The sequence below is a fragment of the Alosa alosa genome, chromosome 10, assembly GCF_017589495.1.
Source record: "Alosa alosa isolate M-15738 ecotype Scorff River chromosome 10, AALO_Geno_1.1, whole genome shotgun sequence".
Lineage (NCBI taxonomy): Eukaryota > Metazoa > Chordata > Actinopteri > Clupeiformes > Clupeidae > Alosa > Alosa alosa.
Window position 1 is genome coordinate 8767818 of NC_063198.1, and position 23259 is coordinate 8791076.

Consider the following 23259-nt stretch of genomic DNA (forward strand, 5'->3'; position numbering starts at 1 on the left):
TAATAACAGATGCCTTAAACGACTGCGGTACATGCCCTGATAGCATTCAATTATTTATAATCTAGAGCAAAACATTATCCAGGAAGGGGAGAGCAGTCGTAAGAAGGTGAGTAGGAATAGGGTCTATAGACTAGTTGTAGATTTTGATGAGGAAATTGTGGAGGTGAGATCTAATATGTTGTGTATATGTAAATGAATTAAATGTTGTTCGAGGTCTCATCTGTGATTCTGTTATGTTTTTGCTATCTTTCAGCAATGAAGTATGTGTATTTGGTGAAACTGATTGGTTATTGATCTTATCTCTAATTGTTTGACATACAATCATAATACTGACATACAATCATACTGTTGAAAATAAGAATAAATACTTTTTTGATCCCGTGAGGGAAATTTGGTCTCTGCATTTAACCCAATCAGTGAATTAGTGAAACACAAACAGCACATAGTGAACACACAGTGATGTGAAGCACACACTAATCCCGGTGCAGTGAGCTGCCTGCTACAATGGCAGCGCTCGGGGAGCAGTGAGGGGTTAAGTGCCTTGCTCAAGGGTACTTCAGCCGCGGCCCACTGGTCGGGGCTCGAACCGGCAACCCTCCGGTTACAAGTCCAGAGTGCTAACCAGTGGGCCACGGCTGCCCCTCTGTTTTGTTAACTTTATTCAACATTCAACAATTTCAAAAAAATAGGGTTGAAACAGGTAAAAAAAATGGAGACATCATTTTTCTCCATGTTCAATGACCAAGACAGTCGAACCACTCTCCAAAAATTAACATTTCAAACCCACAGAAACCACATAGGCCCCCTGACTACATTCCTCTCTCAATTAATCCCAATTGCTTTCTCACCTACAAGTTTGCCTGATTTTGGTAAAACGTTTGAACTGTTTTGGAATTTGTGATGCGTGGCATTCCCTGTGTAGCCTTATTAAAGTTTTAATAGGCTACATGTTTGAGATCAAAAAGCTGATACATAGCAAGTTTGTAAAGTGATTTCATGCTCCCTTGAAAAAGTATTTTCAAAATACAAAAAACCGTAGCCTATTTTATCTTGAACAAGAGGGATTCACCTAATGCCCTATGTTGAGGTTCCAGCGGATGCATCCAATATGAACTGTGGAGAAAACTGTGGCAAGGAAAGCTACTGAAGTAGCTGATTACACTTAGCTACTGTTTTAAATGCATGGGACAACTACACTGCCTGGGCCACTCTGTAGGACCACGGACAGCGCCAGTAATTACCTGCTGATTACCTAAAATGTCAACTCAGACATCCAGCAGAGAGGAAGGGCACCTGGATAGTGGGACATAAAATATACAACTTTTAATAACTACAGGGCATGTTGATGATGGGTTTGTGACATCTCTGTATTCTAAATTAAAAAAAGAAATAAAAATGTATAATGTAATCAAATGTATAAGATACACATATGGCACGAAATGCCACAAAATGGATGAGGATGATGATCCCAATTTAAAAAACTACGGAATGCACAAAGTCTTTTTGAAAAGAAGGCATTCAAGACATAGCAGTACTGCCATCAGGACAGATGGACGAGGCACTTTAGATTCACTGGGAATATGTAGGGAACGATAGTAATGTGAAGATTACTGTTTATCGTCCGAGTCCCGAGCTGACGTCTCCTTCTCGACTGGAGTGATTGTTTTCTTGTCTTCTCCGGCGCTAGGATCCAGCAGGGTCTGAATCTCCTCCCATCCCGTGCTGTCTGTATTCCTTATTTTGCCACAGGAGCCAAGCTCACATGTCGGTTACTTCCTGGCGGAGAAGCATTGCCAATGCAGGGTCCGCAACTCGCCGGCTGGAAGGACGGAGAACATGCTCTATGTTTACCCATAGAACAGTGACAAGAAGCGAGTCAGTTGACCCCAACGGTCAGGAATAACTTGAGGGAATGTTAGAAAATCTAGTTTGGAAGGCGAAACCGAGGGCTTAGTGGTACGGGTGGTACACTGACTGTCCCTCAGACTGCAAGACAGAATGAGTTGCGGCGCAACCCGCTAACAACTGATGCCGCTACTGCCGTGACATTCTCTCTGTCCAGTGCATATATTTTTTTACGTTGAATTTCACTCGTCAATGGCTTTTGTGCGCGGTGCATATTCGGACATGCGAAGACCATTGGTATCCTGCTGTTGCGGGATCTTGTGTTCGATTTTGTCAGCTCTCCTTGTTCTATCGGGCAGTTGTGATCCCGGTAAGTCATCTTCTCCATGCTAAACAGTCCACATTAACTTTTCCCTTTTCATGTCTCGTTTAATTTTTACGTAGATAATGCTAAAAGTATCTGTTAAGCGAGTGAGGATAAATATAGGCTATCCTATTATAGTTACATTTTTAACGCTTCAATTACAGGAGGTCTCACCGTTTTCATGAATGGTCAGCCTATCTGTTGTGTTCGAGTCAAAAAGAACCATAGCCGAAGATTTTGTGTTCATTTTCAGAGTAGCCTATTAAAAGCTTAATTTAGTAGTAAATGCTTCATATCACTAACGCAAATTAACTGAGACGTGAGACTATAGACACACTGTTTCGAGAGAGTATTGGTGAAACGCTGTTCACCCACCAGTTTTGTAGATGTAGCTTAACCTACCGGCTTGAGTCGATGGAGATGAATGTGCGCTCTAAAGTAATTTTGGTACCAGATTCGAGGTGGTGTGTGAACAGGTGTCTGAATGGCAGCTTTAACATCGAATGTCCTGTAGACCTAATGATAGGCCTTTTCGGGCTGTAAAACCAATGGGACTACTACGCTATGCGTAATGTTTGCTCTCGTTTGTGTTATATTTTTCAGTCTGAACACAACATCCCTATGAAAGGACTAAATTGATTAAACATATATAGGATGACATTTTTAGCCAAACTCGACCAACGGTCACTCGTCCAGATATAATTCATGTAAATGACCTTGGGGGAAGTAGGCTATTCCTGTAATTTTACATATATCTGAATGGAGGTTGAAATTAATTTGATTCATTTCGGAGGAAAAAAAGGATGCATGGCTGACTTTACTGTAATGATAGGCCTCTGTGTGAGGATTCTCCATATATCCTTTAGATGACCTGGTTCATTTAAACTTTGTAGCAGTAGCAGATGATACAAGGTTATGAATAACCAGGCAACAATCAGGACAACAATCATGCAAAAGACTTACACGCTGTTTGATTAGACCCACATGTATGATCATGGGCGGATTATGAACTTTCGGGCCCCTGGGCCCAGATGTAGGGGGCCCCCCACTTATTGTCGTATATGTGTGATTTGTAATTTGTTTGATGTGATTTCCTGTATTCTGGTGCATGTTGGGGATGGACAATACTAAATTCAATCAGATTCATAGCCTACATCCTGATTTGTTGATATTGAGGCAATGATTCCATGCAAAGGCTTGGGCTTCAGGGCCGCCTGACCCCTGGGCCTGGGCCCGGTAGGCCCGTGCAGTAATCCATCCCTGTGTATGATCAGTTTGGTGTTCCTTTGGCAGCAGCAGTATGTTCATCAGAGGATTCTTGTTGCTTAGATAACTCTACCCTTTTGGTCTACCTTCCCTCAGGCTTTTAAAATCTTTAATATAGTTAATATGTGCTTCTAGTCATGCCCCTCTTACAAGATGATGGCTTAAGGCACTGACAGTGGCTGTCAATCAAGTTTATGCATCCTACTCCTGTTTTACTTGGATTCTGTCAGCTGAATAGATGTGCATCTCAGACAGTTGTCCTCTTTTCATATTCTTTAACTTTCTGTCAGATCATGTAGATTGAAATAGGATAGGGTTGAATGCATTCTCAGTCTTTGTCAAAGGTTCATTTTAGTCCTTTGAAATGGATGGTGTAAAAGTAATCTCAGTCAGTAGCAGCCGATGGGGGTTTTCACTCTCTGTATCATCAGGTGCTTTTATGGTACTGATGATGGGAATGGGAGTGGGAATTAGTGTGTGCTGTGAGAAAAGTGTCACTCTCCCCCTTTCCCTTTTCACTGGGTCTGTTTGCTCTACTTGATTTCTATATGACTCCAGTGGTTCTGATGAATGGTATTCTAGTTCACCACTGCTAAGGCTGGAGAGGAGAGAGGAGAGCTGTGGTGGCAGTGGGAGCATGTGAGTAAACCCGGATGTGTGATGTTTGGCCCAGGCCTTCATAAATGATGATAGGTCTTGGGACTCCAGACTGTTTTGCCAAGGCTGGACTTTTGGCCGAGCAGTACTGTGGCGATGGTAATCTGTGCTGCTTTAGAATATGTTCCCATTGTTTTATCAAAGCTCCAGAGTTGAAGGCATGCTGGATTATTTGGTTTAGGAAGGGTTGGGATTTCCCTATTATATAAGTCTCTTTGTTTATGGAATTTTGTGTTTCAGTGTCAGCTTCATTGTATGTGTCTGTGTGAGTGTGTGTGTGTGTGTGTGTGTGTGTGTGTGTGTGTGTGTGTGTGTGTGTGTGTGTGTGTGTGTGTGCGTGTGCGTGTGTGTGTGTGTGTGTGTGTGTGTGTGTTTGCTTTTTAAACCATCCTCCTTTCCTCCTTTCCATAACTGTTGCAATGATGTGACAAATGTGGTAAATGTGTATGCAATGCATGTATGTGTTTGTGTGTTTATGTGTTCTGACTTATTTTTTGTATGTGTGTGTGTGTGTGTGTGTGTTTGTGTGTGTGTGTGTGTGTAGAATTTAATGAGAACGGCAGACCATGTTGTCCCATTCAACCAGACTCTCACAATGGTGGCATTGAATGCAAGCACAGAAAGCCCTCACTAATATCAGCTTTACAACTGAAATCAAATTTGAAATAAGTGACACTGATTTTTCATCTGTTAAGCTCAGCTAGTGTTGTAAATATCCTGTATTAGATATAACAGTTTTACTTTATGCCCCGATGACTGTGTCACTCTCATTTAATTTGCTTCTTAGCAGTGATAGCACAGGGAGCAGTTACTGTCAGGAAGTGACATGATCTGACAACATTTTCAACAAGTTGGACAATATCCATTTTCCATGCCTTTCTCATTTACTGTAAAAGGTTATACAGTATTAGTGAATGTCAAATTGAATTAAAAATCCATTGGATATATTGTCTGCCACAAAGTGAGCATGTTGAAATGATATATTTTTCGTTTAAAGCCATACACAGGAAATTGGAATTGGAATGAAATAGTTGTAGTACTACTAGTAGTGGAAGTAACAGTAATGTTGTAAGCCTATGTATTAGCTTTCTAAAGGGAAAATTTCCTATGAAAAGAAACTATATAACACATTAGCAGAACTGCTTTCTCAGTATCTCCTCTATGATCTAACTGACAGTTTTAAATGTGTTTATATCCATGATAACTTGCCTGCTGAGAGGAAAAAAGGTTTATTCCTCATCCTGCATATTTTTGTCTCTGTTTATTGTCTCATAATTTATTCTCTTGTATTTGCATCACTAATCATTCACATAAAATACCAACCACAATTATATGGCAAAAATACAGGACTGTGTGATTTTATGCGTGTGTGTGTGTGTGTGTGTGTTTGAGCATGGCTATTTGTTCAAGTGCTGTGCTGTCTGAGTAAGTGGGACTTGTATGCTGTATTTGTGTGTGTGCGTGTGTGTGTGTGTGTGTTTGAGCATGGCTATTTGTTCCAAGTGCTGTGCTGTCTGAGTAAGTGGGACTTGTATGCTGTATTTGTGTGTGTGTGCGTGTGTGTGTGTGTGTGTGTGTGTTAACACACACCTGCACATGCTCACGCCGCACAGATCTAATAATGACCACAGGGCTATGCGCTCGCCCGCTGACTGCCAGAGGGGGCCATGCGGTGCGGTGCGGTGCGGAGTGTTCTGCAGAATGGGACAGCAACCTTCAACCTGACAGGTGATGAGTAGAGCAGGAAAGAGAGGGTCGACACGGAATGCATCAAGGGCCCCGCGTCCATCTTTGTTATCATTTTAATGCTTTACTGTCCTTCGTGCTCTCCGCTGGACTCTCCAGTCGTTCCTAATGAGGTCTGCTCTCGCCGGCGAGCGAGTGAGTGAGAGGACAGAGCTGTAATGAAATCAGAATGGGGTCCCTCGCTCTCTCTCCTCCTTTCTTCTCTGGACATCTCCAGGATCATCTCCTGAATACAAGAGGCAGTAAATCATTTAATTGCAGCCAGAGAGAAAATCAATAACATGGAAGCATTAAAAGTAATGGAATGCATTGATCCAAATCCATATTTTAGATTGTAGATCAGGCTGCCATTTTCTCCTCTGCTATGCTTGAGTCATTGGGGTATGTTGAGTTTTCTTTTGCTGAGAGAGAGAGGAAGAGAGAGATGAGCTGAGAGAGAGAGAGCGAGTTTAACCAGTGGAGAGGGTTTCGACATCTTTTGCCAGTAGAGCACGTCTGGTCTATGGAAGGTGGCCCACAGCTCTCTGTTCTTGGCGGGACTTCTTAATTAGATTCCAATGATCAGAGCCTGATTCCACTTAGCTGGCTGCCATGCTCATATGAATCATGAGTTTCGCTAATTTAACACCTGTGGGCTTTATGTAAAGATTGTACACTTTAGGGGGAATACTGTAATGTTAGAGTCATGCAAGCTACTGTAAGCATCCTTTCACGTGTTCAAATTGTGTTTATGTAACATCCCAGAATTATGCAGAGTAAAGTAACTTATTTTTACAGTTCAGTTTTACACAGGGCATATTGGCCAGGTTTTTAAATGTGGTGATGATAAAATCAAACGCCCTTCAACACAAATTAGTGGTATATAACAAAAAATATTCACATAACATGCATTTACAGTATTCCCACAATAAAGAAGGAGAAAAGGTTATTCTTTCTCTACCACTGTCTCAGACACCTAGGGAACCACCACTGAAACCTAACAGAAAATATTTGCTCCTGTGAATCACTTTAAAAATTAAACACCCCTGCCCTAAAACTCTTCAGTCTGTCCAAGTCTGCCATGCTTTGCCATTGGATTTTTCCAGCCACCTTAGAGAGAGAGAGAGAGAGAGAGAGAGAGAGAGAGAGAGAGAGACTCATATTTGTGTGGAATCTGGCGCTGGACATGGTTGATCAGGATTAGCTGTTGGTTTTGTTACGTATGCTTGCATGAGTCACAGAGCAGACAACCTCTCTATTGAGGTGATCACCTTGGAAGCTCAGAAATCTGCCACCCCAGCAGCTTGTTAGCACCAGGAGACCAGGCAGGAAATGTGGAAAGTGCATTTTGTCCACGCAGTGGGCCACCGCATAATCTGCCCGGTGCCCAGGCTCTGTGTCCTGCCCGCAGCAGAGGCCATATGTGGGTCCGTCCGTGGTTTTTTTTTTTTTTTTTTTTTTTTTTTTTTAGAAATTCTGATGACACAGGAGAGAGTCTCAGCCAGGGCAGTGTCTTATTGAGCTCACAGGATCACGACGCGCCACACGCGAACAGCTCTTCATTTGTGGCTGCCGTGTTCCAACATGTGGAGGAAGAATAGAAAGATGATAACGGGTATATCACGTCACTCACGTTTCACTCAATACACGTTTCAAACTAGCCATTCTATTGAGGTGCAGTCAATGCAGTGTCGCTTTGGACAAAGGCGTCTGCTAAATCCATAACCATAACCATAACCATAACAATAGATTTCTCTTACCTGGGAACACTTGAGGACCAGTGCACCACAGCTTATGCTTACTTAAAGGGAGTCCTCAGAGGTGTGTGTGTACTCATATCTCTTTTGCTGTAACCACTGTAGCGTGTTTCCTGTCACGCAGCACCCAGACACATGTTCAATAACCTGCCCAACAGAAAATCTCATTATTGTGAGACCTGGGTTAATTACTGGACCATTATTGACTCAAGAGCCCACTGCATATAAGCAAATGCAGTTGGATATTAGTGATTAGTGAAACCTGTGTTAAGAACAACACCGATAAACTTTCTTGTCTGATGCTTTGGATAAGCTTTTTTAATCCTGTATTCTGTGCAAGTTAAGTTAGGACGCGGCGCTGAAGGACTGGGCGCAGGGGAGCTTAAGGATGTCTTCACAGACATCTTTAACACTTCCCTGAAGCAAGCCATCGCCCCATCATGTTTCAAAGCTGCCACCATCATACCCAAAGCCAAGAAAACTGCTCCATCCTGCTTCAATGACTACCGCCTCTGTGGCACTGACACCCATCATCATGAAGTGCTTTGAGCGGCTTGTCATGTCACATATCAAAGCCATTCTCCCCCACCCTGGACCCTTCCAGTTTGCATACCGAGCCAAGCGGGTCTACAGAGGATGCAATCTGCTCTGCCCTCCACCCAGCCCCTCACCCACCTGGAAAAAAGAGACTCATATGTGAGATTGCTGTTTATAGACTTCAGTTCTGCATTCAACACCATAATACCACAACAACTCATCTGCAAACTTGACAAACTGGGACTCAGTACCTACCTCTGCAACTGGCTACTGGACTTTCTGTCAGAGGCCCCAAGTAGTAATGCGGTTGGCAACAATACCTCAAGCAGCATCACACTGAGCACAGGGGCCCCCCAAGGCTGCGTGCTCAGTCCGCTGCTCTTCACCCTGCTGACGATGATGACTGCACTGCAACCTACAGCAACAATCACATAGTGAAATTTGCTGACGACACAATCTCTGGTGGGTCTCATCACCAAGGGCTTAATTTAGACTCAATACAGGTTGGAGGTCGACCATCTGACCACGGGTGCAGGGACAACAACCTCCTGCTGAACGCCAGCAAGACCAAAGAGATTGTTGTTGACTCCGGAGAGGTCACACCCAACACCTGCCACTGACCATCGACGGTGCTGTGGTGGGAGAGAGCAGCAGCACCAAATTCCTGGGGTGCACATCAGTGAAGACCTCTCCTGACCACCAACACTGCATCACTGGCTTAAGAGAGCCCAGCTTCTGTACTTCCCAAGTAAAAACTCAGGCGCAGCAAGTGCTCCACCAGCCATCATGACCACATTCTACCGAGGCACCATTGAGAGCATCCCTCCAGCTGTATCGCTGTGTGGGGGAAGCTGCACTGAATACAACAGGAAAGCCCTGCAGCATAGTGAACACAGCTGGAAGGATCATTGGTGCTTCACTCCCCCCCTGAAGGACATTTACACCACCCACCTCACCCCAAGGCTTAATCACCAAAATTGTGAGTGATGCAAGTCACCCCGGCCACAATCTGTTTGATCTACTGCCCTCTGGGAAGAGGTACAGAAGCCTGCGCCCCCAAGACTACCAGACTCACCAACAGCTTCATACACCAAGCTGTAAGGATGCTGAACTCTCTCCCTCCTCTCCCTCCTCCCCTCAGCTACATAACATCCTGGACATTGGACCCACAATGGGCCTGCACTACTCCACCTGCACACTTGAACACTTGCACACTTGTACACTTTACAACTTGGTGTTGTTGTCCTGAAAACACAACACTTCTGCTGCTCTTACATAACTTGCACCACTATGCCACTTTCTTCTTTATTACTTAGGTCAAACAGTATTTTATAGTATTTTACAGTATTTGCACTAGTATTTTATTGACTGTCTATGCACAATTTGGACAAAATTTTGCTGCTCTTATTTTTTCATTATTATATGTGCCCTTATTTACTTACTTTTTTGTTTACTTGAATGTTATGTTTGTTCATGGACTTAAAAAATTGGTCAAATATGTCTTGTCTTCACCGTGGATAGTGAGAAACGTAATTTCGATCTCTTTGTATGTCTGGAACATGTGAAGAAATTGACAATAAAGCTGACTTTGACTTTGACTTTGACTTTGAAGTTATGATGGAAGTTGCTAACACTTTATGATACTACAAATATGTGTTTCACTGTGTCGCAGTGCATATTGCAAGTGTGGCAATAGTGGTCCTACAAACAAAAAATTGTATATGATTCTTCATACAGCAGTTATTGTTTCATACACGTAATCAATATTTGGTTCTGTTTAAGCTTTTTTGCCCTGTGTTGTGCTTGTCTTCTGACCAATGGAGATGAGACTGGGCACAGCGATTGGCGCAGTGCCCTTAGTCTCAGTGGTGCTCATGTGCACTGTAATGCACTCTGTTTAGAGCTCTTAATCCCAATCCGTTTGTCTTTTCTACATGGATGACGTTTTGTTTTATTTGGAGAGTACCCTTCTGAATTAGCATTACACTGGTCTAAGTGTTCCAAATCTGACGGATTAGACCCAAGAGATCCCCTCAAACAAGCAAGCCGTTGAAGTGCCTTTAAACCTCTCAGCAAATGTTCTATTGAAGGCACTTAGACGCCCGCCCCGAACGAAAAGCCTCTAAGAAGAGAAGCCTTGCGTGTCTTTATTTCTGAGCGGAAGGAAGTAAATGCATATGTCCTCATTTTCAGGGGACCAATTATAGAGAGCTAGTCTCTCTCTCTCTCTCTCTCTCTCTCTTTCTCTTTAGTTTTCCCACAGCCTCATTCGCTGTAAGCAAACTTGAAAGGAGGAACTTCCCTGATTGCATTTGGCTTTGTGATAAATTATTATTTACTCTTGCGAGGAACACAATACATTCAATAACTAAATCCTGCCCATCCCCATCACAAAGGATCTCTTCCTTCCAACAAATAGTACTGTGAATAGGATGATTGCTTGGATAAATGTTGCATATTGATTATAAATGCTGTTTTTGTCTTCACCACAATAGGTTTTTTGAACATGTGTGTGTGTGTGTGTGTGTGTTGTTGTTGAAACACATGAGACTGAAAGAGGGTGTGTTGAAGCTTTGAGGGTCGGACATGAAACGCTACGATGATTTTATTTATAGCAGGCATTTATTGTGGTTAAAGGTGGCCATTACTGATGTCAGAGTTACTGTATGGCTGCAGCAGGCAGCAACTCCCCAGCCACTCCCCTTAATATCTCACCTTCATGCCAGAGAATTAAATAACCCTTCCTTCCTAAGGTATAGTGTAAAGTTAACATAGGTAGAAATGTATAGGAGTAGGAGGTAACCAATAGGAATAAACCTTGTTAATGCGATATCATGTGTATAATCATTAATAGTGACATGGCCCTGTTTATGTGAAGCTTGAGGCCTGGGGAACTGCAATGTAGTAAGTCTAAAGTAATCAGCAAGTGCTGGGAAATGGGAAATGGGATACTATTAGGGAGTAGTTGTGATCAGCAGTGATGAGCCACATTATTGCCACACTCCACTGGCCAATGAACACTCTATGAACTGTCACTAACAAGATCCTTAACTAATACACCCAGTTTAAAGAACCCTATTGCCTATTCCCATTAATAATCAGAGCCTTGTGTATGCACTTTCTGTTCCTCACTGCCAAAGTTACCATACTACTGGAGTTTCTACGGCTGCTATAACATGCCTTTGAGACTGAAAGAATAGCGAAATAGTTTTCACTTCATGGCGCATAGTCCTTGACAGTTGTTGTGGCATTAAGGCCATCAGAATGAAGCTTGTGCTCAGATCATAATCACCTTAATTAACCGACGACTCATTGTGACGTGCGCATCCATTATTGAGTCGAGCTGTGTTATTTTAAGATGGAGGGATATTATCTTAAGCTGCGATGATTGATGGGCAGGCTGATTGTGGGGTGGGGGAGCGTTGTGAGGCTCTTTGCTTCAAGTGCTCGTATCATCTTCAGCCTCACTCCCCTTTCAGGACTATCAAAGACACATCCCTACTCATGCGTGCAAGAAAAACTTAAAGCTCTTCTTCTCTCTCTCTCTTTCTCTCTTTCTGTCTCACTCCCTCCTTCACTCTCTGTCATTATTCCCTCTGTGTGTCTTTCCATGATAAATGAGAAAGGGAGTTCAAATTTCATACAGCCTTAAATTCATTGTTAGATGATAGCTTCGCGCATGAAATGCTATCAGTACTGTATAATTTTCATTGTCTTACTCAATTGGCATGTTTGTTTTGAATCACAGAATTTGTTACAAACTCTGCTTTCATTTATCCATTTGATTCAGCTGCACTATAAAAACAAACATCAGATATGTCTGCTTTTTTACTTTAAATTTTAAAGATTAAATCTTAAAATACATAGGACATATTTTTTTTTTATTGTTTAGCGGCTGGCCTTAATGGAGACCAGCTGCCCAAAGCACTGTGTGCTCTTTAATCCGACTCCCAACATTTGATTAATTCTTTTAAAATGGTTTACCTAGGCCCTTGATTGACTTAATCAGTGTGTTGGTAGATCATTAAGCTTCGTCAGTCTGCTGAGTGAATTTGCTTCAGGATACTTTATGCCGATGAGTCCTGGCGAGTGGCTTCGAGGGGCCGTCCTAATTGTCGAGTTGTAATGTATATGTGTAATAAGACATACGTACGTGCTCAGACGCGAGCGACTGCCAGGGTGCGAGTGGCTTTCGGACGGGACAGGAAGGCGATGGATCCTGTGCGGAGCTTAAATAGAGTGCTGCTGCGCCTCATTCAGCATTGACTTTCCCTCAGGAAGTCTTTCAGTAGGGGCCCTCTAAAATAGGTTAGATCTGTCAGCAGACAATGAAACAATGGGTCATCACTATTTCCATAAATACAGGATAAAGCCAGGATGTTAGTGTTCGGAGCACACAATGAATCTGGGTTTCATACTGTGGAGGGTTCAGAGCAATTGTGTTGTAAGCTGAGGGACTCGCCCCGGACAAGGGTACTGTATATATATTGTACAGAGTCAGACTGGCTGTGCGTTAACCATTTTTAGGTTGTCTCAGTGTTTACTGTTAGATATATTTCAGGAATATTATCTACTACAGGAATATAATAGGGAAAATAGTTACAAATTAATATGAAGGGAATTGTAATATGAATAAAAAGTTTTAAACTCTCATCAGTTTCATGCTTCATATTTGAACTATTTTAAATTACACTGTCCCTATCAAAAAATGAATACATAAATAAACAAATAAATAGATACATAAATAAATAATTGAACAAATAAATAACCAGTTAATAATATGTATTGCCATGACATTGGATACAGATAGATAGACAGATAGATAGATAGATAGATAGATAGATAGATAGATACTTTATTGATCCCCATGGGGAAATTCAAGAAATATACTTATACATACTTAAAGTAAACATCAGTAAGTAAGACTTATCTCCTACACAGAGTGACTTTTATAAAAACATTGTCTAGCATGATGCATCGACCTACTCTAATCTGATTACTGCATTTCTAACTAATCAGCGTTTCTGCATGCAAACAGTAGAGCAGTCGCAGTAAGCAGATTCAAATAGAGCTGAGCATCATGGCTTAGTTCAGCGTAAGTTGTCTCTCTCTCTCTCTCTCTCTCACGCTCACAGATGCCTGAATGATTTTTTCAAAAGGCACGTGTTGTCTTGTGACTCTCTCATGTCAGACTTAAAAGCCATCCTGGTCTTATCTGTTTGCTGTTTGACTCTGATTGGAAGATATGAGAGGTCAGCAGAAGGTCATCCTAACACACACACACACACACACACACCAGCAAGGTGGGCCTCTCTTACAGTGATCCAATCTTAATAGTATTGTTTGTACATAGGATTGCCTGCAACTTAACAAAAAAAGGTTTGACTGTTGACTGCAGATTTTGATCCACGACATAATCTCCCATAAACAAACCCATTTTACCCTCCTCACATACCATACCTTGTTGATAAATTATTCAGAGTGAGCAGGATTTAATGCCAACAACACCTCATTTGCTTAAGGTGGCAGCTGTTCTGGAAGGATATGTGGCACATATCTTTAGCTCCTTGTTTAATGTAGGGAAGACAGTGGGAGAATTGCCAATGCATTGCATACGTGTATACCCATATCAATTGGATAGAGGTTAGTTTACCACACTGGACAGGATTAGTTTCACTTGGTCTCCATATATTAATGTATCCTCCCAGGTAATCGACACTCAAGGCAACAGTATTCAGAGTAGTGAAGAGGGGACAGCCATCTAAGCACATCTCCCCTTGACTCGCTCTAAGAGCTGTGGGGTTTATCAAGCAGAGGGGTGCGGCCGCAGGAGACAACTCTCCACTCCATCCCGTCCAGCTAGCTGACAGCGGGTGTCACTGTGTGGAGTGGCAGGTACCTGCGAGCTGTCAGAGCTGCTGTACGCAATCGCTCGTATCCTGGCGACAGAGGAGACTAATGTAGCCCAGCAGGTACAGAAAGCAGGTCGGCTCCAGCCTCGCTTGCTTTCCTGAACGCCGCATTACAGTCCAGGAGATGGAAGGGAGAGTGGAGAGAACTTCAAGTGCCCGCAGAACACTTTGTTTTGGTCAAGAGACTTATTTTTCGAGTTAGGTCAATTTGCTGCGATATATAGGCTGTCCTCTGAAAGCAGGTTGTGTAAGAGCTCACTTTACGTTTGCTGTGTCCTCTCCGTTTGACCTGGATGCGGTATCACTGCAAAACATTCAGACTGCCTATTTTGTTTACTGCTAGAGAGACTAATTCTGATGTACAGGAAATCAGATTTTGGCATTTTTTGTTTGCAACTAATCTATATCTCGGCAATGCTGTCAAATCAAAAAGTCGCTTGCTCGGAGCGCAACAGAATCCTCTGTGTCATGTACCATACACAAAGCCCAACGTCAGGCTCCCTGACCTTTTCGGATCGAATGTCTGCAAATGCAGTGAATGCCCTTTCAAACGGTGTGCTCTCCAATGCCGTGTAAATGTCTGCCTCGCTATTTGGGGATGTTTGTGCAGCGTATTTAGTGCCTCCCGTGCGAAAAAGGGTGTGTGGGGAGAGGGGGGAGAGGGGAGAGCGCGGCGGGCTCATAAAAAGGATGAGTGATGGATGGGTGTGTGTGTGTGCATGAGTGAGCTGAGCCCTTTGGCCCTGCCGACGGACCGCCATTCACTCCACACAAACCTCACGCTTTATAACACAACACAAGGTCATGGTCAGGTGTGAAGAGTGTGTTTACATGTGAAATATTTATCCTATGTTCACACACAGACAGACAGACAGACACACACACACACACACACAGACACACACACACGTACACATACATACATACAGACAAATATTTTATACTAATTGCATCCTCCTTGACTATGTCACTTCTGGTTGGAGGGTGTGCGTAGTGCGTGAGGGGTACAGAAATTCTGATAGGTGAGCTTCACAGTTGGTCGGGGGCGCTGTGCTTCTTGTGCACCGGGCGTGCTCACCAAATTTTAGAGACATCTGGAATATTGAACTGAATCAATTCATTGACATTCGAAAATCATAATACAAATCGCATTAAACAGATATTTTCCCGAAATCGTGCAGCCATACGCTTACAGTCTCTCTCACTTTGGGTTAGCATGTTTTGTGTGTGTGTGTGCGTGTGTGTGGGTGTGTGTGGAAAGTGTGTGCGTGCGTGCAGGCGAGTGTGTGTGTGTGTTTGTGTGTGTGTTTGTGAGTGCGGTGCGTGTGTGTGTGTGTGTGTGTGTGTGTGTGTGTGTGTGGAAAGTGTGAATCAAAGATCCTTGATTACTACACTTTAACCCTCTCTGTGTGAATGTGTGCAGTGCTGTCAGTGGTGTGTTTGACTATCAGGTGATTGAGGGCTGTTTGTGTGGATGTGGGTGCCATGGAGACCTCTTACTTAATTAAAGCCGTGACCTCCCCTGGTAGTTTGAAAGGTGCTATTCTGAGGCCTCCGGTGGCGATTATGCTTGTTTGTGAGTGTTGCTGGATGCATAGAGAAGAAGGTGGATAGTGGATTGCGTTTTTAACCGGGAGGTTTGAGTGGAAAGGGCTTTTTTTATTTGGCCAAGCTGCAGTTAGGGGCCTGGCTGGCGTTTCTGTGATTCTCTCTGTTTATTCTCACAGAGAGCCAGTGCCTAGTGTGCTTTGCTGAATACCAGCACAAAGCCCCGTGTAGCTGAAAATGCACCGCCCGCTTCTGTTCTTTTGGCGTCCGGCTTTGCGCAGCGTTGTGTTGTGTGATCCGTGTCCGCAGGTAGAGTCGCCTGAGCCTTTGTGCTGTGCGGCTCGGTGTGGCTTTGCGGAATCTCACCTAATCTCCTGACCAGAGGGAGGGCAGCAGTGGGGGGTGGAGGGGGGGTGTAGACCATTACCATGCTGCTGTCTGCTGCCCACTTTCATCAAAGTAACAGGATTCTTTCAGTCACTCAACCTGTCTGTTAGAATCCATCTAAAGCCCCTCAGTCTCCTATTCGCTCTCTCTTTCCATCTCTCCCTCTCTGTCCCTCTCTTTCTCCCTCTTTCCTCTCTGTCACTCACTGTATCAATCTCTCTCATTCTTTTCCCCCATCTCTCTCTCTCTGTCCTTTTTTTCTCTCTCTCTCAATCACTGTCGGAGATAGCGGTGCACTTTATTTGATATAAAACCAGCAAACAGACCCGATCACAGAGCGGAAGGTTCCAGACAGTCTATGTGGGTTTTTTGCCATTTTGTTGCTATATGTGATTGTATTAAATCATATTCATATGTCAGCCTGAGTAGTATTCACTTCTAACACACACCTATACACCTAACACACACATATCCACGTCTATTTTGCATATGTTTCTGCCTGTGTGTGCAATGTGCATGTGTGTATATGTGTGTGTATATTTGTGTCTGTGTGGGGGGTATGCATAGATGAATGCCAGTAGTAATTTGCTCTTCTTCTGTGTCACTGATTTGTATATGATTACTGAATCTGCTTTTCATCAAGTCCCTTAACTAAGATTAGGCCCTGGCGAAATGAAAGTGAATTAAAGCAGATTGCTCACTCCGGTCACACAAGCTTATTATTTTGACTCACTCTTGACCGACAGATAAATTGCCACTGACCTCGGAGCTGGTCATTGGCATTACCTGAATGTCTGATAATTATTATTCTCATTTCAATGACGCTGTGTCGATGGCCGCTGCAGTGCTGTCCTTTAAACCTTTCAGTGTTAATGACTCTGGACGGGAGGCAAGCAAATGGGTGCGTTCTTAATCGCGGAGCTCGAATGAATCGACTTAGTGCAGTCGCGCCTAATTAATCCCATGCGTGATGATGCAACGTCTGGTAATTGCTGAGCAGAGGATGGGAAAATGTGTTTGTGCAAGCATCTCATTTCTGTGTCCCCTAGCCCCAGCATGACTACCTCAAGATGGGGGAAGCTCTGCACAAAAGAAGGAGACAAAAAAAAAACAGAAGAAATGAAGGAACAAACTCCCCTAGGCTTTGAAGAAAGTTCAAATTAATTTCCCACCGTTATCTGGGTGGAGTGGCAAGGAGACAGAGTCTTGGCTATGCTCTCTTTCTCTCTCTCTCTCTGTCTCTCTCTCCCTCTCTCTGTCTTTCACTCTTTCCCTCTCTCTCTCCCTGTCTCTCTCTTTCTCTGTCTCTCTCTCTCACTGTCTCCGTCTCTCCCTCTCTCTCTCTCTCTTTCTCTGCCTCTCTCTCTCTCTCGCCCTGTCTCTCACGGGATGGGCGAACCCGTTTGTTACCAGCGAGCGTTGATTGACGCTCCTTTGCTTCTGTGTCGGCGTCGCTCCTTCCCCCCCCAATTCCCTGTTTTATTTATACACTGTCTCTTCTCATTGTGTCCCATCAAATGAAGAGAATAACATTTACTTCAAAAAACGCCTTCACGGAGCTAAATTGAGAGTCGGAGATTGGTGCCTCATAACGAACCTTGAGTGATGGCTCCTGAAATGTCCTGTCTGGAGAACTGTATTGGAAACAACCATCATTGCTCCTGATTACCCCAGTAGACAAAACACTGAGCATGCCCCAGCCCCCATCCACAGCAGCACTCTGGTCAGCTCAGCTCAGTGAGAACTCAGTCTGGACATCTTCTCATTTTGTTTGTATTATGGGGTTTTGCTGGGCACACTTCCACAAACAGAGGTTCTACAGGCTAAAACCTTTTTTAAATGGATATTTTCATTGAGGTTTTCTTTTAGTGTATGTTCATGCATGCACAGGAAATGCTGTTAGTTTTTGAACATTCTAACGAAAAATTCCATTCCACAACAATTCAATGTTCTAAAATTCCATGTTGAATTCAGTAAACCCAGAGCCCTATCTACAAGGCTCTGAATAAATCCAGATATTCGTTGGAACTTTCATTTTCCAACGTTCCTGTGACATTTGTGCGAATTTCTGTGAACATGCCAGTTTGTCATGAAAACAAATCCTACTGCACTGTATGTATGCAAGTGTCATACATACGTGTTTACACAGATCACCTGACCTGTGTGTTTTTCTCCCCTCGGCAGCTCTTTCTCCATGGCTGGGGCGTCAGGGGAGTGTGGCGGGGCCCAGGGGTCGCCGGGCGGCGGGAGAGCCCTACTGGGCATACTCAGGTAAGTGCGGGTTGCTCCTGTCCGTTTGCACTGAGGATAGGGGTCACCTGAAGCACTTTTCACTGTGATGTATTTGAAGTCTGTCAGACAGTTAATTTCACAAGTGGATCTTTTAGTTTTTCTTGATTTTTTTTCTCTCACACATTTTCAAGTACATTCTTGTGTGTCATTTATTCAGTTTTTTTGGAGCTTATGCACCATCAATTGGATTATAGCCAAAAACAACTCTTTGTTCATTACTGTACGTTGCTCCTCAACCTGCAGCAACTGTCTGCACCTGTGTTCTGATGCTTAACTTGACTTACCTGAAATGTGAAGCAAGCACAGTTGTGGTGAACAAATGTGAATATGTATCATTTTTCTTTGTACAGTATCATTGCTAATCTCTGACTGATCTCTTTTTTCTGTGGTTGTTGATTTTACTACTGTTGTTGTCTATATATTTAAGCATCTGTTCAATTCTCCCTTTAGTATTTCCTGAAAAAATGTGAATTCATTTCAGTTGGTCCACCAGTGATTCACTGAAATGAATCACACATCTTGTGAAGATAAGCTGTAAAAGTTTGACTGTTTTCCTGCTTTGTCGGTGCCAAAGCAGAAGGCTTGCACGAACACCACAGACAGACTTCTGAGAAGCTAGCAGATGGAGACAGATGATATGGACTCTTTTTCCTTTGAAAGTTGGAAGCCTGGGTGTGTGCTGGTATTATGGTCAAATCTGTAGCTGTGAAGCTTAATCACTCGGCTTGAAAATAAAGAGCCTCCCTCGCCACATGTTAGGTCTGTGAAGGTGACAGGGAAGGCATCCGAAAAACGCACCGTCTGAATGTTAATGGCCTCCTCGATGAATTCGTCCAGGCATCGTGTTTGGTTTGGTTGTGGGGATGGTTTTCCCCTCAAACCATGCGGGCTCACAACAGATGTCCCTCCTGTTCTACTCTGGCCACTGAGACCCCAGCTCTGCTCAGCCCAACCATTGTGTGGGCTGGTCAATAGCGCTTTTAGTTAGAGTTGCTATGGACCTGCTAATCGGGTGACATCTGATGCATCCAAATTGGCAAGACTCTGTGGCTCTGTGTTGGGTATGAGCATACATGTGTCTCTGTGAGTGTGAGTGTGAGTGTGTGTGTGTGTGTGTGTGTGTGTGTGTGTGTGTGTGTGTGTGTGTGTGTGTGTGTGTGTGTGTGTGTGTGTGTGTGTGAATATGTCTATTTTCCCTTTTTAGAGGGGTTGGGGGGGTGTGTGTGTGTGTGTGTGTGTGTGTGTGTGTGTGTGTGTGTGTGTGTGTGTGTGTGTGTGTGTGTCTGTGTGTGTGTGCATGTGTGAGCGTTCATGCATTTTCCCTTCCATTGCCATGTTTTCTCGCAGGCGAGCCAGAGCGTGTTTGTACATTCTGAATTCCCGTAATCATTTCTGGCTTGGAGAGGCTCCACAGGCCATCTCTCTCTCTCTCTCTCCATCTCTCTCTCTCTCTCTCTCCATCTCTCCATCTCTCTCTCTCTCTCTCTCTCTCTCTCTCTCTGCTCTGGCCATTTAGCCATTATCTCTGGCTCCTGCTTGAGGGTGATGAGGGTTGTTTAGACGGAGACGGACGTGGCTCACACTGTGCAGTCTGTGCTGTGCTGGGGAAACTCTAAACTAAAGCCTCGATGGTGAGGCCGCTCTCCTCCTCCTCAGACTCACGCAGTCTCTTCATCCCTCTCTCTCTATCTCTCTCTCTCTCACGCACTCTCTCCATTCCTCTCTCCATCTCTCTCTCACGCACTCTCTTCATCCCTCTCTCCATCTCTCTCTCTGTCACTCACTCTCTTCATCCCCTCTCAGCCTGCTCACTCTATTGCCCTAGCTCCATCCCTCTCTCCATCTTTCTCTCTGTCACTCTCTCTCTTCATCACTCTCTCTCTCTCCATATCTGTCTCCATTGCTCTCACTCTCTCTCTTCCTGCTTCATCAATTGACATCAATTCTGTTATTTCTCTCTCTCTCTCTCTCTCTCTCTCCCTCTCACACAGCACCAGACACAACTCCATTCTCAGTGTATCCCCACTCTTCCATCCTCCTAATTTGAGCCTTGATCTTAACTGCAAATTGAGATGGTTTCATCGCAGTCGGGGTCCCGCCTCATCCACGGTGTTTAATGTATGGTGTTTAGAGCCGCATTGTGTGTTGGCGCTCGGTAATACCACTCCAGGAGGGGCCTCTGAATGGAGCTCTTGGAAGTAATGACTCTCCACGTCGGCCGCCATGCAGATTTGATGTGTTTAGCGGGATACAGACCCTTATTTGGGGCTTCGGATGAGTATGCAGCAGTCAATTAGTCATAAACCGCCACAACATCAAAACAAATCCCACGTCCCCCTAAATCTAATTCTGTTTTATTTAGAGAAAAAAAAGCATGTGGAGGAAGGCTATCTCTCATATGAGGCAACTGATAGTGCACCTCAGAGACTCTGTGGGAGGCTTCGCCACGTACCGTTATTGCATTTCACTGTCATGTTCCTCAGGATTTTCATTTTTCTTTACCGTTAGGTTGTTGTCATTCTCAGTGTGCGGCACATTTTCATTATTCTTTGTGTGTTCTGCCTTTTCTCCACAGCTCGGTATGTCAGTAAATATCTGTTTTGCACTGACATGAAAAGTCTCTTCTCTTAACTGTCTCTAGCTTGGAGAGAGAACATCAGTCATCTCACATTACTGTTAATCTTCCTGCCTCACACAAAAACCTCTTGGAAAAACAGTAGTTTTGGTGGAAGATACATACAAGCTCCTCTTTGGTGTATATTTCACTAGGTATTTCTTCAAGGCGTCGTGTTGCTTGTATGTGTGTACTCCTGCACAGTGAGCCATGCTTGTCATTAGCAACATTCACATCACATCCAGGTTATGATTTACAAAGCACATCACTGTTGGAGATAAATGTGTGTACTCAACTGTGACAGGAAGACTGTGAACAGGAGCCTTCATCATTTATTAAAAAAAAGGAATATCTGATGTAGCCTAATGTTTGTTCATCTTGAAGGAATGGCCTTGGGTGTAATGACACTGCATCTGATTAGAGCAACTGTGGCATTGAAACAGCCACAGCAAATATTAAAATGCCCGCCTGTACTCAGCCCTGTGGGCAGCCCTCACGGTACCTGTGTGTGTGTGTGTGTGTGTGTGTGTGTGTGTGTGTGTGTGTGTGTGTGTGTGGCTGCCCTTGCATCCACCATATTCTCTCTTCATCTGCCTCCATATCGACTCTCTTGTCTTGCTTGTCATGGTTGTCGCTGAATGCATCATCATCTCAAGTCTGAGCAGACCAGGACTGCTAGCCTCCAGTGGCGTCCAGCCTGCATGTACTGGACAGTTTGGACTGGGCAACAATGCATATTATTTCTGCATTAGTTTATCCGAGGCTTGGTGAAATGGTAAATCTATCTTGGCTATCTATCAGTTAAGGGTTTGATAGGTGCTGGTGTGCCCTGATTGGCCTATTAATCACTGTCTTGAGCTGGGCCTTGATGGATGTGTCAAGATGGCCGTGGCCAGGTAGGGTGGATGGCATAGAGTCCCTCATAATTTGCGATGATGAATTGTTTTGGCAGGAACCAATTTGTGTGAGGAATTGAGTTCTTAATCACGGCTTCGGGTTCTCTAATTCTGACAATATGTCCCCTTTCTCCAGAAAACTAAACACATTAACCATGTAAATAAATGAGGGAGACAAGGGAATTTGGCTTGTAATCATTCTCTTTTATGGTCCAAAAAAAGTCCCTTCAAAAAGCCAAATCCACTCTTGGACAACTTCTACAGAGTCTGGGCTAACAGATTTTCCCCCTTTGCAACACCAGAAGCATACAGATGAGTTTCAAACTATACTTCTCCTTCACTGATTAAATCCATTGTATAAATCATATGAAATACTGTTAAATAAATAGAATGATTTGAAATAAATGACTTTAGCTTTTCCATTACTTTCAACCCACACGTGTACCAAGCAAGCCACATACAGACAGCCCATGGACCCCCCCTTTCCGTTTTCAAGCAGTAACAAAAAATGAAATCAAATCAGCAAACTCAACATGGTGTGCTGCAGTTTCCAAGCAATAAGGGGGGAGGGGGGGCAGGAGGAGCGGGTGGTGAGGCTCTGAACAAGATTTGTCCCCAATTCTGCATCGTGGAAACTAGCGAAAGCTGGCCTCCCTCTCTGTTGTAGTGCATACTCAAACATGATATCTCTGTGAGGCATTAGGCAAACTGCTGCTTTATCTCTCCCTGGATTCTGCCTTTACTGTAGTTGCATAACACGCTCAACTTCCAGCGCCATCACGTCACAGCACAACAGCAGCACAGCCTCTTAACCATTTTCTGAAGCATCAACGCAAGTGTGCCAGTGACAGCCTCGTAGCGAGGTCGTGCCGAAATAGGTATATTTGATGAATAAGTATAGAGCATGTGTACAACTCCTGAGTATGTGCATTGACCAGCATCCGCTCTCTGCCCCTACTCCAACAGCATCAGCGATCTGAAAGCTCAGTTATAGTGCTCCAGTCTATTCAATGGGCCGCCAAGTCCCCCCACCCTCCACAAGTGCTCTTTCTTCAGCTGGCTATCAATGAGACTCAACAAGAACGTCCTCACCCAGCTGCTCAGAACATTTGAGGTGGGGCCACTTCCCTGGAGTGGTCCGGTAGCCATTAAAGTGCCTTTGGAGTGAGTACATTGCAAACTTTATTTTGGAAGATCGTATCACGCCGCTCTCGAGTCAGGAAGGGGAAATGTCTGTCTGGGGGCAACGCCGTCAAACATGTATATGGTGCATGCATAAACTGCATGTAGCCGACCGGACAGGAACCCAAGGTCTGCTCTTGCACTGTCCAGACCTTTGTACAGTGCTGCTTTCCTATAATATAATTCCATTATTTGTTTTACCTTTAACTTTGTGCCTTTCGGTGTTCAGTTCACCATCTTCTCATAAAACTATTCACAGTAACAGATTTCACAGAAA

The 23259-nt window shown here is 43.9% G+C and overlaps 1 protein-coding gene across 1 annotated transcript in view; it reads left to right on the top strand.

Annotated features, from left to right (window-relative positions):
* Nucleotides 1–1583: 1583 nt before the first annotated feature.
* Nucleotides 1584–23259, top strand: part of ca16b (carbonic anhydrase XVI b) — a 70863-nt gene continuing 49187 nt past the window's right edge. Inside the window, exons 1-2 of the mRNA XM_048254983.1 lie at nucleotides 1584–2215; nucleotides 18183–18269. Coding sequence (XP_048110940.1) covers nucleotides 2098–2215; nucleotides 18183–18269 — 205 coding nt within the window. The 5' untranslated portion in view covers nucleotides 1584–2097. The remainder of the gene's footprint in view (nucleotides 2216–18182; nucleotides 18270–23259) is intronic.